The sequence below is a fragment of the Eupeodes corollae genome, chromosome 1 (assembly GCF_945859685.1).
Source record: "Eupeodes corollae chromosome 1, idEupCoro1.1, whole genome shotgun sequence".
NCBI lineage: Eukaryota > Metazoa > Arthropoda > Insecta > Diptera > Syrphidae > Eupeodes > Eupeodes corollae.
The window spans coordinates 207,551,799-207,569,422 of NC_079147.1; the positions used below are offsets into that span (position 1 = coordinate 207,551,799).

The window sequence follows — 17,624 nt, forward strand, 5'->3', positions numbered from 1 at the left end:
ATTTTTTTCTGAATTAATTTTGTTAAAGGCCGAAAACGAAAGTGTATTTTAAAAGATTGAATATTTTATGATCTGTAGACTGATAGGCGCCTATTTCTTCAAATAGAAACTCATGAAAAGTGTCAATTTTCAAGGGTGTCGAATTAAACCCTTGTACTTCAGTTTTATTTTATTTTTGATATTAAGATATTGAAATGAATGTTTATTTCATAATGAAAAACCTAAGGTTTATAAGGTTAAAGTGGCTGTTGGTTGGGAAGTCTAACACACTTAGACCAAAGTATGGTCCGTTGTGATACCACATGGATCAGTTGATCAGCTTAACTCGTCGAACCAATTGGAGCTCCGAATAAAGCGTAGGAGACAAATGATATCAGAATTTTTTAGATCGCTGGTAACGTTGAAGTAGTAGTCTCCATCATGTCTTTATGATGAGGCAGGACATGTGCACAGAAGATGAGGGATTGTCTCCTCCTCCTCCTAGTCCATGCAACTCTTAGAAAAATCTTTTGCAGGGGGCTCCAAGTCGAATAGCATCCCTTGCTAATGTGCAATATAGTCAGAGATATGAATTATTTTGAGCGCCTGTCGCTAAGATTAGGCCAAATTAGTTTAGTCGCTAAACAGGTGGTGGTGTTATTTCACCCGAAGTTTGTTTTCTCTATGGTGTCTTGCTTGCATTGTGAGCCAGCAGAGGTAAAGTTGTTCCGCTTTTTGCAAGTTCGACAGCTTTGCAATTTCCTGGAATGTCTCTATGGCCCGCCACCTAGAAAAGGTGAATGTTGAACTGTGAGCCATCTCCGTAAGAGATGCCCGAACATTTAGGGCTGTTAGTGAGTTAGTGGAGACAGATTCTAGGGACTTAAACGCAGCTTGGCTATCCGAGAAGATGCGTATATCATTAGTTGATATAACGTTTTCTCTAAGCCATGATAGGACTTCTTTTATAGACAGGATTTCAGCTTATAACACGCTACAATGATCGGGTAGACGAAAGGAGAGACTTAAGTTTAGTCTATCTGAGTATACGCCTCCACCCAACCAACCCCTCCTCCGTTTTTGATCCGTCTGTATAAAAGTTTATAGGATCATCGTTCAAAAATGATGTATTCTCCCAAGAAGACCTGGGAGGTATAGTCACTTTAAAGCTATAGTTATTAAACTGAGGATGGGTTATAGTGTAGTCAATATTACTGTTTATAGTTCTGAACGAGTTCAAAATAGTGGTGTGGCCAATTCCATAATTGATCCACAGAGAGGAGGCTTGAAGCCGTATGGCTGTATTAGCAGCCGTTTGCTTGCTGAAAATGTCAAGCGGTATTATATGGAACAGAACATCAAGTGAGGCGGAGGGGGTAGAGCGAAGTGCTCCTCCCATACACAGGCAGGCTGTTAGTTGGACTTTGCTGAGTTTATCGCAATTTGTCGCTATATTTAGCGCCGTCCACCATACCGCTACTCCATAAGTAAGGATCGGCCTTATGACCGAGATATATAGCCAGTGTGTAATGTGGACCTTAATAAAATTAAATATTTGTATATATTGAGTTAATATCTTGGCCTTAAGAGATTTGGGTGTTCATTTAGTTCAAAGCAGCTAAAACAAGTTCAATGAACTTAACTTACTTAGATATAGTACCCGTGATGTTTCGGTTGGTGCTTTTGATTGTCAAATTAGATGTCTCGTTTTAATCCCTGCCTGGTGTTATCTAAAAGATTTTCATTTCATGGGTACTGTCTCCCTTAGAAACAGACAAATTCTCAAGTTATCCGCCTTAAAAACTGTAAGTCCTCTCCATAACTGACATTACTCGCTCAGAAGAATGTTCAAGAGTTGCACGATATAGGGCTTGTAAAGAAGTGTTAAGAACTGTTTCTTCCTCTTACTCGTCCATGTTGTTTCTGTAAAAGTGATTTGTAAATACGCCTAGCCACGTAGCAGGCTTTCCTATTCGGCAAGGCCCGGTTATGACACCAAATATTGACTTTACTTGAATCTAGGGTAGGCCACAGCTGGTGGTGTTATTTTTCTTTATAGTGACTTGTTTTAGAAAAAGCTTACTAATATATATTGGTACACCAGCATTAGCCAAACGTGATAGAATAGGTAGTAATTTACCATTTTTCATATGCTTTAAAACTCCTGGAATGTCTTGATAAGAGATAGTGGACACGTATGTACTATTATAAGGTTATAAAGACACTATTATTTAATGGCAGTCTAACTATCTGACAAAATCCGGATATCAGATGTTAATATCAAGTTTTCTTTAAGCCACGACAAGACTTTTTTATCGCCAAAAGTTCTCCTCCATGAAAAATCTAGAAGTTTCTATCGAATTTTAGTTCGGAGATAGTGTAGTCTGTGTGTTTGGAAATGAAGAAATACCAAGTGACCTATGCTGTTATTAGTCCATTGTGATGAAGCTCTTTGGCAAATAGCAGAACTTGCAGCTATTAATTTGTTAAGAATATCCAAATGTGTCAGATGGATTTGGGTGTTCAATGGCGCACGAAGCGATCTGCTTATTCACAGACAAGCTGAACCTTGGACTTTGCTTAGTTTCGTTTTTCCCTTCAAATGTATAAGTAAACAGGCAATCTTTATCGATATATGTGTTATAGCTTAGGTGAAGTCCTTATCACCAGCGTTAGAGGAGGATGATTAAGAAGACCTAGTTTAATGAAACTTTATAGTGAACTTCTAACTGCGAAATTTCAATAAACTTGGTATTTTATCAACATTGATGTTGAGTTAGATGTATCTGTGATCAGAGAACGAGTTTTTTTTTAAATCCGTTAAGAAACAAATGTTTACTAATCCTCTTTGCCCTCAAACAAATGTCCAGCAACTAAAAGTACAATCAATAAACGAAATGTCTTACATTTTTCTTATGAAGATGTAAAAAAAACAACAATTTACTTTGTTGCAAGATCTAAGCAAACAAGAAAACTTTTAAAATTACACATTTTCTATCGTAACGATTTTGATTAATAGCACTTAATGTTCTTCATCCTAATAACATACCAAACACTCCATTTTAGAATGATTCAATGATCTCTCTCCCTCTCTGTTTCGGTCTCGGCTTCCCAATAGTTAAATCTTCTACCATATTAACCACCTCAAAACCACCATATTAACAATATAATTTCCAATTTTCTTCGACTAATTCATAGTTACGTCTTTGTACTCTCTAACTTCGGCAAACGGCTCCTTTCTAACCTTGTGTGCATATTTGTGCCCACTTTGGCATAAAGCCACCATATAGCCATCTACAGTGGCTCGATCAAAGCGAGATACGCATGCCAAGATAACCACCATCAGTTGCATTGCTTTGGTTGATCGCTTTGCAATCATTTAAATTAAATCCTTTTACGTATAGATACATCTAGTAGAAGTAGAAGTAGAAGGTAGGTAGTCTATACTTTTCCCTAACGTGTGTCTTTCAATTCTTCTTCTAAGTTTGGAGGACTAACTATATAAAACCAAACATCGTTCTGCATGTAATTCTTGTTAACCGCAGTGTTAAGATGTTTCTTATTGAGCTAAAATCAACCATTGCATCCCATCAGTCCAGAGTCTTAGAGTCTCAGAGTCCAGACCACAAAACAATAAAAAAAACTCTGGAAAACAAACTGATCTCGCTAAATCGCTTAAGGTGTTTTGCAAATTACCAGAGATCAACCCAGAGATTAGAGTTTGAATAGTTTCATTGGGACGACAAGGTAGCAGCAGCTTCAGAAGCAACAGCAACCAGCAGTCAATATCCTGCGATGGTATGTTTCTTGAGCCTACGCGCAACATATTCCTAAAAGGAGGATTACACCCAGCAATGTACTTTTGAAGTGCACACTTTTTTAGATTTGTAAAAAGTTTGTCCCTTCTATTTAAGATATCTACACTTCTACACGAATATTATAAAAAGGAAAGGTTTGTATTTTTTTATGTAACGAATAAACTTAAAAAGTACTTGACCGATTTTAATAATTCTTTTTTCATTAGAAAGCTACAGTATCACTGAGTAACAAAGAATATATTTAGTTCTAGCGGCCCTTCACGTCTTCGTAGACATAAATAAATACAACTCTAATATCCTCAACACTGCTTCAGATGTACTTATAAACCGGACTTTTAAATGTTTGTCCTAGGGACAAACTTTTTCCATAGTTGGTATCGACGTAAGGAAAGAGAGCTTTTCCTACGGGTAGTTGTATGAGGCACTTTTCCTAGTAGGATCTCCTTAAAATGAATACGTTTTGATGCCACCTACAAATAATACATCCAACGTAGTGCACAGGGAGGCTTTAAGATAAGCATCAATTTTTTTTTCTAATTTAGTGATTCATGGTTGTTTTTATTATCATGCTTTTAACGTAAATATCTTTTACTATTTATGTCTACTATTAGCCGGGTCTTTACGACGGTTTAGAAAAAGTAAAAGAGATAGTAACAAGATAACAGGCAAAAATGTAGATGGTGTTGAGGAAGTTAGTTGGAGAGGAGAGAAAACGTGGATAGAAAACCCAAAGAAAAGGTTTGTTAAAAGGGCTTCTAATAAGCGGTTTCATTTTAAATAGCTAGCTATTTTTAGCAATTGTTTAAAGCTGTAAGGCTTTGATATTTGACAAATATAAACTACGCCTATTTTGTCAATCCGATAATAGATGCTTTAACAATTTATTGATTCTTTTTTTTTTAAATAAACTACAAAAATGGTACCTAATCATTTTGTAAGAATAGTTTTCTGACCGTGGTATTTGTCGTAATGGTGTTGACAAAGGGCGTGTGGTTTCAGATGATCAAAATTGGTTTCTTTAAGCTCACGTCAAACAGAAGGTATAATGCCGATGCTCTCAAGTCGTTTTAAGGCCTCACAGATGGCAGTGCTGATGAAATAAAAATCCATTATTTTTTTTTTGGAAAAGGCCTCGTATTTTTAGTATCAATATAAAAACTCTTATTGAATAACCTCTTATTATGAAATTCAGAAAGGTAAAAGGATTGTGGAGGCTTGAAGCAATAAAGAGTAATTATTAAAACATAATCATGCACTAATAGAAGTTGTCATAAAATAGTGAAACAATCTCTCTGAGGAAATTCCCCTTAGCATGAAATTCTTTGCATATAAAGTGGTATTTTCAAACGGATCTCCATTGCTTTTGGTGCATCTATAGAGTCTGATTAAGCCAAATAAGAAAAACACAAAACAAAAATCAATCCGAACTCTAGCTCGATATACGCAGACGCACCATGCATTGCGATCATTTCGCTGGCACTGTTGTCATTGGCATCACATGGTCATTAAGCGTGTTTCTAGGTCTCCTGTCTACTTCCATATACCTTGCCAAGCTAAGCTATGTCCTTAGCTTTAGCTTAACCGCAAATTGAACTCTTAACCAATTGACAAGTTGACTCTTGTGTCCAATTTCGTGGCACACAATCCGGGAAATTGCATTTTTCTGCGCTGCAGGAACCCACAGACCTAACGACCGACGCGACGCGACGCGACGCCACTCCACACAACACAACGACGACGATGACGGTAAAAGACCTCTCCACAAATTTTATCGCCTTCGGTCAAACCAATTACAACCAAAGTAATAGGCCTGGCCATTTTGACAAATTGAGAACATATAGCTGAGCCTTGCAAATCCCGCACGACTGCAAGAGATAATAATCAGTGTGAGATATTTGCCGCGCACCAATCTATAGATGATATCTTGATTAAAATCAAAGCCAAATTGTGTATGCGATATTTATACTAAGTGGATGATTTGCGTATTAACCTGCGTCACACTGCTTCCCGTGCCCGCCAAGCCACGCCATCCATCCTTCCCGCAACCGTATCTCTCGTTGCTCGTGAGACTGAATTCTCAAGCCATGGTAAGGCGATTAGAATCAAGTGCATAAAATTGTGCATTTAAGTTGACAAACTGAACAATTTCCCAACCCAACAACAACTGATGGAAGCATATATCAATAGTTGATGGTGCAACCGGCCGACGGACGTGGCGGTCGGATCGGGTTGGAGCGGTAGGTAGAAAAAGAAAAATACTTTATTTTAATGGCCGTATTAATGCAAAGTGTAACGCCATTTTCAAAATTGATATTAATTCTATGAAAAAATGTGGTTCATAAAATTATTGTGTTTTTTCGTTGTTGTAATTGTAATATATAAGGCACACGAGGCGTAGCTCTTTTTCTTAGCTTAGCAGCCTATAGCTCAACGCTAGGCGAGCTAAGCCGACACGACACGCCACGACGACGACGCTACGCGACGGAGCGCGGTCATGATTTGACATATATCAAAATTAGGTGGACATTAATGTTTTGTACATATTTATTGATTTAATTGGCCTCTGCATTCACACGTTCTTGTGTTGCATATAGCAAATTATGGGTAGTGGGTTAAAACATTTTGATTTCAGTGCAATAACCTAGAATGACTATTTGACCAATAACGATAGGATAATGCATACATTTTGGTTTTAACGTCAAGTCAGGCAAGGTTAGGTTTTGGAGACTAAATTGCAGTGCTGTTTTGTTGGACCTGTATGAAAAACACGAATGCAGACGAATTTTTATTGTTTGTCATTTTAATGACTGTAAATTGCTTAAATAAGGCTGTCAGTTGTATAAGTTCAGCACCCAGGCTTACGCTTACATGACTCAGAATAGCCACGGGTAATATTGAAATGGAAAAATTGGACTTGAACAATTTTGAAAAAAGAATATAAAAGGTTTTGAATTGACAATCCGCAAAGAATAGTTCTTGTCATGATGAAAAAGCTTTTCCAAATAAGCTGTTTCGATTGGGCATAAAAACATAATAGGTCTATTCATCCTTGACATTACTCGCACATAGAAAAAGCCTTAGTCTTTCGCAAACGTGTACAGTACCCAGAGTTCTAAAAGATTTTATTTCTTAAACTCACAAATCCGCGTTCCTTGATGGCGTACCGCTATTGTTCAGAGTTCTTAAACGCTGCTAAAATAACTTAATAAGGTTTTTCATATATTTTGCTTCTTCAGGTCTCGTTCCGCGTAAATGGAAAAAGGGAAGAACTCTCCTACTACCCCTTGATTTATCGACCGATCGCAATTACGTACATTCCGAAGTCATGAAACGCTGAGAAAGTTCGAGACCGGTAGCACGGCTTTCGTAGCAATATAGGTCCACTGGTAATCTCATAGTGATCTCTCCCCAAACAATGGTGAGAAAGAAAGATTATTGCGTTTATTATTTCCAAAGCATATGATAGAGTTTGACATGAAGCTCTCTTATCAAAAATGAATGCAATCAGTTTTGACGAATGTCTCCTTCTTTGGATTAGATATTACCTTTTAGACCGTTCAGTGCAAGAAGTATTTTGATGGGTTTAAGCCTGAGAAACACAAAATAAATGTTGGTGTCCCTCAGGGCTCTGTTCTGTCTACGCCACTCTTTCTCATTTGTAATAATGATCTTTTGTCTTAAACTTCGAATCGTCTTACCGTCTTCACTGACAATAGTACCCTTAGCTTTTCGTATTCGTTTTTAGATTCACAACACTTCTGTTTGGATGTGGGCTTTTAACGGCAGTGTACGATAAGGTCATACAATTCTGATCTAGACAGCATTGTTAAATGGGGTATACAAATTCGAGTAGAATTTAATGCTTCAAAAGCTGTTGCCACGAGTGACACTTCCATCGTGTATAATTTGAAAACCTCGAAATTCTCGGTTTGTGTATTTTCAAGATTTTTGGTTTTCTTATGCGTTGAAAAAGTTGTTTTTTCCTTTTTTTGGAACTATTGTTCCAGCAATTTCCTTATAGCCTAAAAACATAACGAATTGATTTGGCAACTTTTTCAGTGCTTGTGTTTTCAAACTTTAGAATCTAAGAAATTAACTTTTTCGCTAAATGTAATTCATTTTCAACATAAGCAAAAACAGATGTATTTTTAATTTTGTCCATACTTTAAAACACTTTTTTTATATGAAAATTCTCATAACTGACAGTTTTCACTCGATGCTGCGCTAAGCTCACCTTCATAACTTTTCAAAGTTTAAACGTAAATATCTTTTTGGTTTTGTCTCTCATTAAAAAAGGCGTCACAATTAATTCGGTAGCTCATTAAGCCATAATTTATACGATCGCTTTAGTTAAAAGTCAAGAGACTTGAACAAAAACAAAAACTGAACGGTATAGGTACTCGCACTGCATCAGCAAAAACAGCAGCGGCGGCGGCGGTGGTACACACAGCACCTCACTTCTTAATTAAATTCCATTAAGAGTATATGTTAAGTGGTAGACATCAGACACAGCGTGCACCAAAAATACCGATGAGACAGTAAAAACGCTACACCATGGAATCTCACTTTGTAAAAGAAGCCAAAGAATCAAAAAACAGAAACAAAACCTCCATCCATCCAACCAGATCGATGATATCAATTTCTGCAAAATAATTGCCCCAATATCGTTGTTGTTTTCTCAAATAAGAGGAGCTCCCCCAAAATAAAATGAAAACAAAAAAAACCTCTTAACGAAACTGTTACAAAATAAAAGAAACCACAACAAAAACAAAAAAAAATAACAACGATATAAAAGGTACGTGCTCCCGTGCCAAATGAGCCCCGGCAAAGGTCCTAACTCACTCACAATTGGCACACGATGTGCCACATAATCATTGCATTTAAAGTGTTCCAAGTACTGGACACGAATAGGTACCGACTCGTATACATATGTATATACCATCTTTAAGGTAGGTATAGGTTCTCTGCCATACCTACTCACCATGCAGGCCAGGTATCGCCGTATGTAACTTTTATGTCAAAATAATTGGCTCTTTGGAAGATTCCGGGACACAAAAATGTCCCTATATACGTCCAAATCCAACCAACAACGACGTCCCGACACACACCAAGATCCAAGAAGTCAAGAAGCCAAAACTTCAAAATATACGCGTAGCATCTTCGTTTTTGGTTTTGAGTTTCCAACACAAGAAAGTTGCATGGCTTCGCATAAATTTTATACCATCATCAAAAAAAACGTAACCAACTCTTTTTTTGGGGTAAAAATTTCAGTGTTGTAATTTATTTAAGGAAAACAACACACAACATGCGAGTGTGAAGGAATGGCTTGGGAAGAAGAAGAAGAAGCGGAGCGTACTCAAGCGTATTGTTAGTCAAGGATGCGTTGCGTATGAAGGCAAGAAATTCGAATGTTGGAACTTTATTTTTAAATTTTTTTTGTTTACAAGTTTGGTTGTGGTCAATGATGATGGTATTTCACTGAATTGACAACTAACGAGCTGGTTCATCGCCTTGAAATTGTATGCGAAATGCTGTTATCAAATAATCAGCCAAAAACAAACAAACGTAAACAAACTGAGGAAATTAAGGATTTATCAAGGTTTTTCACTGATATCAGACGCTTGGCTTTCTTTTACCTCTTCTCAGGTAAACAGTTTTTCTTTACAACATTATTTTGATTTAACTGGCATTTAAATTAAATCTGCGATAAAATTAAAACCCGAAAACACTTTAATACTACATTTAAAAAAAAATATTTGAGGAACTCATTAATCTATTTGTATTAAACTCTTTTAAATCTTGTTTCTTTCTTGAAAGATATTCTGAAAATATGGGCATGACATTGAAATTTCGAATGATAAGGTCCATTTAGTAGTGCTTTGTCTGCCTAACTTTGATAAGTATTGTCTAAAAGGTTCAGGTTTTATTTCGGCTTTAGTAAGTCATCTATTGCCTTAAAAAGCAAATACATTTCAGATCAGCGTCTTTCATGGTGAAAGATCTTCTCATTTCAAAGTGTCACTTGTGAAATACCCTAAGGTACAATATTCAGATTATAGTCATTGATTACATGGTTCTAGATTGTGATGAAGAGAACGTTTGATAAACTTTTGAGACTGTCATTCTCGTAAAATTACGGTCAAATTGCAATCAGAAAAAAGTTACATATCGACCTGTAAAATTGGTTTTAATATTCGATTGAGCAAAATGCAGGCTGAATTTTCTATCAGAGATATTGTCGGATTTTAATTTTTGGGTCTGAACTTCCTTGCACCCCAATATTCATATCGACTTACTGATTATTACTTGCTTGTATTTTCTTTACTTTTAATAGGAATTCGGTAAGATTTTGTCTTTTGCTCATTCGTGTAATACCCTTGGCGTGATGGTATTGCCACTTGTGATGAATTGACAAATTCTTGAAGATTTTTTCGTGTTCATATAGAAATTTGTAATCGATCATTGTTTTCTAGAGGATAGCAGATTACAGATTTTTACGCATAATTCATTCATTTCAAAATACTGTACGTACAAAATACTGCATAATCAAAATGCTGTATCTCAAAATTCTTTATTTCAAACTTCTGTATACCAAAATTCTGTATTTCAAAATGCTGTAAATATGGCTGAAAAATGAAAATAGTTTTGGCAATGTGCGCAGATTTTTTTTACAGAGTTTTGAAAACAAAATACTTTTTTTAAGAAAACATCGTTAGCATAATATTCTAATATACTTCCTTGAGCAATACCATATATGTCTCTGAAATAACAAGAACAAAAATAATATAAATGGTATATTATTTTTATTTTCTCTTTCTCATTTTCTTCTTCTTAGTTATTTGTATCTCTCTCAGATTTGTACATGAATTGTTTATATCATAATCAACAATTGCATAAACAATTGGCCCAAACTAATTGATTTTTTAAAACTTCCAGTGTTATACAGTATTATGAGTTACAGTATTTGGACAATACAGCATTTTGAAACACAGTATTTTAAATTACAGTATTTTTTAAATACAGAATATTAGGCGTATCGTACAGTATCATACAGAATTTTAAAATACAGCATTTCGACCCGCTCCCGTTTGCTTATAAGCCTTAGAATTTAAATTTTCAACATGGCTGCCCTGCGCCATAAATATATTAGTAATATGTTAATGGACGTGTTCAGACTCGCCCCGAAAAGCTCGAAGTGGAGGATAGAGTAAATACTGCATCTAAATAGTTTGCCTAGTTTCTTAGGCAGTTCATGGAAAAAAGTCTAGAATATAATATTTCGACGTAACCTCTGTTTATAAACTGCAAAGCCGCCTATGACAGGGTAGAAATTTATAGAGCCATTAGAGAATTCGGCATCCCAAATAAACTGATAAGACTATGCCGGATGACCATGACCAATGTTACCGAGCAAAGTTATCTGCATTGCTTTCAATACCCGAAAACATCTGCAGTGGGCTCCGACAAGGGGAAATGCAGGCCTGCCTCCTTTTCAACCTGGCTTTGGAAAAGCAATCCGAGACTCTGAAACATCTACCAAAAAACAATCGTCATAAAGTCTATACAACTATTTGATTACGCAGATGACATTGATATCTTTTGAAAAAGCCAACAAGCTGCTCAGATCTCATTTATTCAGATCGAGCTTTCGGCAAGAAACTTGGGACTACACATAAATGGGAGAAAATAAATAACATTAGGTGATTTTTGGTCTGCAGGAAACGTTAGAAACAGCAATACAGGTAGGTGTTGACGAATTTGAACTGAACCAACATTCACTTACCTTCGATCAATAGTAGCTAACGATACAAACAAAGAAATGCAGAAATACTCTGGGGTCTGCTTAAAGCCAACAAAACGTACATACTATAGCTTATCAAGACTCTTTAAATCCAAAAATCTCACAAAAATTTCCAAACTTGTATTGTACTATATTTACCAGTACTCACCTATGGATCCGAGACCTTGTTACTCAGTCAAAGAAACCTTAACCTCTTATCAGCTTTCGAGAGAAGCCTTGCGGAGAATAATTGGGCCAATTTGTCAGAAAGGACAATTCCGGAGGAGGTATATATACCGCCAAGATGATTTTGCAATAAAGATAAAGCTTGATAGTCTCCAGTGGTCTGGGCACGTATCACGCACGATTGAAGAAGAGACCGCCCGGAAAGCCCTTTCAGTACGACTTATGTTGGAAGACATAAGTCGTACTGCAAGTACATTATTCCCCCTTAAAGGATGGCGTAGGCCAGGAAGCCCGGAGCTTTGTAATGTTGGTGTCAGCCAACAACCATTTGTTTGTGAAGAAGCGTTTTGAACGAGGCCCAGCCAGGCCGAAGAAGTAAGTGAGTTGCTACGTGTAAGAAAATGATCAATTGATAGTAGGTCCTTGTAACTCATATACCAAAGCTTTCATAGGCGATATAAAAGAGCAGAAATAATTAATGATTATAAGGCACTAAGCCCAAAAAATTGTACGTCTTTTACACGGATTTGAAAAATAAAGAGCTTCACTTTTTAATTCAGTTGATAAAAGAGAAATACACATCAAGTCATTTAAAGGTTGAATCGACAATCGCCGTTCTTCTTGGTTGCATTCACTGTTTACGTTTTTAAACCGTTTTTAATTAAAGATTTTTGGTACACCAGTTCAATTTTAAGTTAAATGCGGCCACACTGAATGTGAGAGGTACTTTTCCAGAAAAACATAAAACCTCTAAAGAAAATGTTTTTAATTTATTTCCATTGCATCGTAAGTAGCGAGGAAAAACACAATTTTTTTACAAACCATCATTAGTATCAATTAAAACTCTCACCAAAAGTCAATTTTCCGTTCAGTCAAATTACCCTCTGCAACACAAACACAAAATACCGCGACAACACCCATCACCGATTTAAAACAATTCGCAAACATGACACAGTCGACAGTGACAACAACAAAAAAAGTGACCACCCAAACAGTTTGCACCTCGAACTAACCAACCAAATAACCAACAAACCAAACCAGCAACGTAACTTCTCGTTTTTTCTCGTAGACCTTAATTTAAATGCCAGAGCAGAGCGCTGAACATTGTACTCGAATACCTCCCACGTCTTTCGGAAGAAGCATTTTCTATTTTCAAACCGAAATCCATGATTGACATTTAGGTAAACCACATCACGGATCAGGCATCGGGCACAGCTGTGTGCCACTCCATATAAACCAAGCGATAGTGGTCCAACATCGGAAGCTATATTCCTTAAAATACCGCTGATGATAATGATTACCATAACGACGACGACAGCGACAACGCGACGTGATGCTGCAACGAAGGATGATGATGGTCTTTTGTCCTCTTTCTAGGCCTAAAAGTGGTTTTATGGTAGCTGACACGACGATGGACGCACGGTGCGGCGGCGGCGACGCACATGTGTTGCGGCAAGCAAATCTGCCTATAATTCCATCTAATGTGCGTCCGTTAATCCGCCATTGATTTGTTTATGGCCAAGTGATCTCCCGTCATGTTATCCGTTCCAAATTGTTTTTGTTTTCGTTTTTTCGGTTTGCTTTAGCTCCCTCTATTCGATTTGTCTGGTATAGTCAGTTGTGCCGGTCACGTAGTAGTCGTAATCCAGGAGGATTACCCACCGAGAACGAGAGCTATCGGATGGGGATCGAGGCCTCCGGGAGTAGATTGCAACTAATTTTTACTGTTCCACCTACTGTGCTGCGTAAAAGCTCTACCGGGAAAGAATTCAACATGTTGTTGTTGCTGCTGCTTCCACCGCCGACGCAAAAGAGTCCACAACACACATGGCGTGTTTGAACTTATGGCCAGGAGGCTGTAAGAAAAAAAAACACAAGCATACACGCCACACGGCAACTTACTTATACATATGTACATAAGATATAAATGTGTGTAGATTTGATGGATGGATGAAGGTTTGTACGGATTTTGTTTCGCTTGATCGTGCCATGGAACACCTGGTTTACTACGATTGCTCTGGATCATTTTCGGATCCTGCTCTACACTGGCTGCATCATCGATCGTAATTTCATGCCACTCCACTCCACTCGCAGTCGGCTATATGCATTATGCCCTGACTCTGACTTTGTTTTCTGCGGTCACCACCACCGACCGGGCTCCGGCACCACCGACCGGGGAGAAGTGAGAAACCAGTCGAGTATCCGCTTGTTTGTGAGTTGATGATTGGCACTATTTTGTTTTTCACTCTTTACAACAAATATTAACTCAGGAAGGGATCTTGAAGGCAACAAATCATTGGGCTCTAGAAGAAAGGGTTTGGGATTAAAATAAAGTTTTCTAGCAATGAGGGTAGATTATTATTGCTTTCAAGGTCAAGCATAACTCAAAATGTGGGCATGTCGTAGTTGTAGGCGTATTTTGATCAACTTCAGAGCTAATGTAAATCAAAGCCACTAAAGAAGCTTAATGGTAGGAATTGGCTATAAAAATGACTACTCTAACAAAATGAAATTCCTTTCCAAATAGTTCTTCGGAATAGAAGCTTTAAGGAGGTAAACTAAATATTTTCATTTGGTTTGTCCTTAGATTCAAGCACAAAAACTACAAAATGTTCAAAACTAAGTATAAGATTCAATATTTCCTGTAAAGTCAGGAAGCCATTTACAAACAGTTCATTCAAGATTTTAATGGCGATAGAAAATAAAACCGTAAAACTATGTTGATAGTTTCCATTTTGTATTCTTAACATTGCGTACTGAGTCTTATTAGCCCGAGTATCTGCGTGAAAGGTTATGAACCGCTTAAGGTTGCTTAAACAGATTGTTTGTCATTTCTTATGTTGCTACAGCTACAACGATATTAATATCCCAACCAAAATTTTTTGAGGTTTAATTAAAAGTGACAAAATAGAATATAGTAGAAAAAGCACCTCAGCACCACTACTTACGTAATCTAGATCGTTTCATTTATGAAGTGCAATAGTAGAAAGGACATGACTTTAAATTGGGTATTTATAAAAATATATGAGGACAAACTTGTGGCAAATTTTAATCTTGACAATTTTCTTGAATATGTTGTGAACATCTCGAAGTTTCGTGACGTTCGGTAGTCCACAAATTCAGACACAAGATTTTATGAAACTTTTAACACAATATTCAGAGCACCAAAAAGAAAGCAGAAATAAATTTCCATCTACTATCCCAGGTTGACCTCTTTTTCGTCTTATTTCATTAGACTACTATAACAAGAAGCTTTATAGAAGCTTTTGCTCACAAAATATTAAAATAATTTCATACTTAGTCTAATTTATTTTAAACGAGTTTAGCCTTTTTTGTAAAGATTTCACCTTGAAACTATTCCTTAATTCTATATACATAATTTCTATAAAGATGTTTTATAGAAGTTCTTTTTTTCTAAAGATTTTCATGCGCCTGCTAGAATTTATCTTATACTAAATCCACTCTAGAAACTAGCTTCAGTTGTCTTCAGATCACATTGTTGCCGGACCGTTTGTGTCCAAGACCAAGAGCAAGATCAAGACAGCAGCAACATGTTATAAACCTACTCGAAGGACTATTTGTATAATCTTTACGTTTGCCGCAGAAGAGTTGACCTATATAATTTCCAAGTGTGTGGTTTTGTTTGTAAATTTTCTTATTTTATTTTATTTTTTGCTCAGCAGGCTGAGATTGATAGTTGACAGTGCACGCGGTGAATATGAACGAGGTCATGGCATTGAATAGTATGCGCTCTTAGTCACTTGGCGGCAGCGATGACGCTTGGTTTGCAATGAATATTAAAAAAATATATTATTTATAGTTGCACATAATTAAGGCGCGCTAGAGCACTGTTGGCTGGCAGGCAGGCAGGCTTGCTGGAAGACTTGATTTAGGTGTCTTTTGATGTTAAACTAATCTATGAATGGTTTCTGAGCTTGAGTCTCTGTGCTGTTGTCGTGTATGTTGTGTGTTGAGGAAATTCTGCACAACACAGAGCAAAGACAAATTATTGTATAGTTTTCGTTTGAAAAATTTCTCATAAGAAAATCAAAAAGACACACAAAAAAGCTAAATAAACAAATTTGCCACATGCATCATTGTCGCATGACATTTTCAGATAAGTTACATTATTTCTTCGGCACAGCATGCCGCAAAACAAGAACAAAAAAAGGGAATTTCTTTTCATTTGTACCAAAAGAAAAGACTCTTTTAGTGTCTCCTGAGTCCTGAAGTTCTAACATTATTGGGTGATGGTTGGTCATATAAATCAGGTAAATGGTTCTTGTTTGGAGCAAAACAAAAAAATAATGTTTTTGTTGTTGCTGTTGTTCCTTTTGCATCCATCGCATAACATCGCATCAGAGCAGGAATTTGTTTAAAAAAGTCGTGACACTCAGTGTGATTCTAGCCTCATCAAAAGCAAATTGGTTTTGGTGGTGCTGGTGGTGGTGGTGGTATACCAACTATATAATGTCACAGGTGATTTACACAGAACATGAAATCTGTGACGCGTACAGGTTTTTCAAATGAGTTATATTTTGGTGCTTTATTTTCCAGAGAACTATGTTCACATGATGGAAATAGAGAGCAGAGGTTATGGGCGTTTTATAATTTTGTTCTCGTTTAAAGAGGTTAAATGTGATAAATGAGTTTGGCAAAATAAATGGAGTAACGCTTGGCAGAATTTACTCGATCAGAAGAGGAAGCCTAGATACTATTATGGCATGTTGTTTGTGATCTACTTGGGTCTTGTACAAGGAAGTCATCTGTCAAGAAAATTGAACATAACACGAAATAAATATGTAAGGCAATTTCAAAAAATAATAATAAATAAATTTGTGGTAGAAGTGACTTACAATTCTTAACCCAATCTAGGCTAATGTGGCAAGAGATTTGAGTCTTGTCTAGTAAGGCAGGTGGGTGCAAGAACTTTCTGTACCTTCCCAAAGGAAGGCTTAACAAATTGTAATCTTTAACCTTTACTTATAAAGATATTCTAAGATGAACATTTTAGTATTTAAGTGTTGTGACTTAGGTTTCTGGAGACTTCAAAATCGAACTAACATTAAGAAAAGAACCTCATTAAATCATCGGTTTTAGATCATCGGTTTCAAAGCAATATCACATCACATAATACATTTTTTCTAAAATTTATTATGTGTAATAAATTCTTTGTTCAATTTGGTCATGTGCACCTAATTGACTTCACTGCATAGAAGAGAAAGTAAGAGCTTCTTTATGTCTTTAAACAGTTGCTTGTAGGCTTCCTTTTCAACTAGAAATATTGACTCTAACAATTCGTTTTTAAAACTCTGTGGTATTTGTTTTGGAATCTAAAAATAAACCAAACAAAGAGATATAGGTAACTTCCTTTAAACATCTATTGCGAAGAACTATCAAAAGCAAACTTTATAAGTTAAGGCTGTTATTTTGATAACAAATCAAAATCCCTTCTATTTTGAATTAAGCTTTTTATTTGTTTTGTTTTACATACATTACCTCTGAATATGATTAAAACACGCATAGGTACAACCGAACCACGTTCACAAGTTGACAACTTTTTTACGATATTTTTCGTTTTGATAGCACACTGATATCTTAGAATCAAGTCTAATCTCAATTAAGTGCTGCAATTTTTGGAACATGCTTATTTTAAAACTTAAAACCATAGTTTACTAGTATTATTTACAAAATTTAGAAACGTTTGTTAAGGTTCATTAATCATATATTCTCCTTGTTAAGTCTTCTCTGTGAAATTCAAATTTTCTTCAAACGACACATTTTGGAAGCCTTGTGGAACTGATTAACATTTCTTCCTCATTCTACTGTAGCACTGGATACTTGGGTTTTAAGTAACGCTT

At 36.4% G+C, this 17,624-nt stretch overlaps 2 protein-coding genes across 3 annotated transcripts in view; one reads left to right on the forward strand and one right to left on the reverse strand.

The window, feature by feature from the left end:
* The window catches only part of LOC129948362 (uncharacterized), a 77,748-nt gene extending 64,267 nt beyond the window's left edge, over positions 1-13,481 (forward strand). The window contains exon 3 of the mRNA XM_056059335.1: positions 13,350-13,481. Coding sequence (XP_055915310.1) covers positions 13,350-13,481 — 132 coding nt within the window. The remainder of the gene's footprint in view (positions 1-13,349) is intronic.
* Positions 1-17,624, reverse strand: part of LOC129953952 (probable basic-leucine zipper transcription factor D) — a 401,434-nt gene that overhangs the window by 150,392 nt on the left and 233,418 nt on the right. The gene's annotated exons all lie outside the window — the stretch shown is intronic.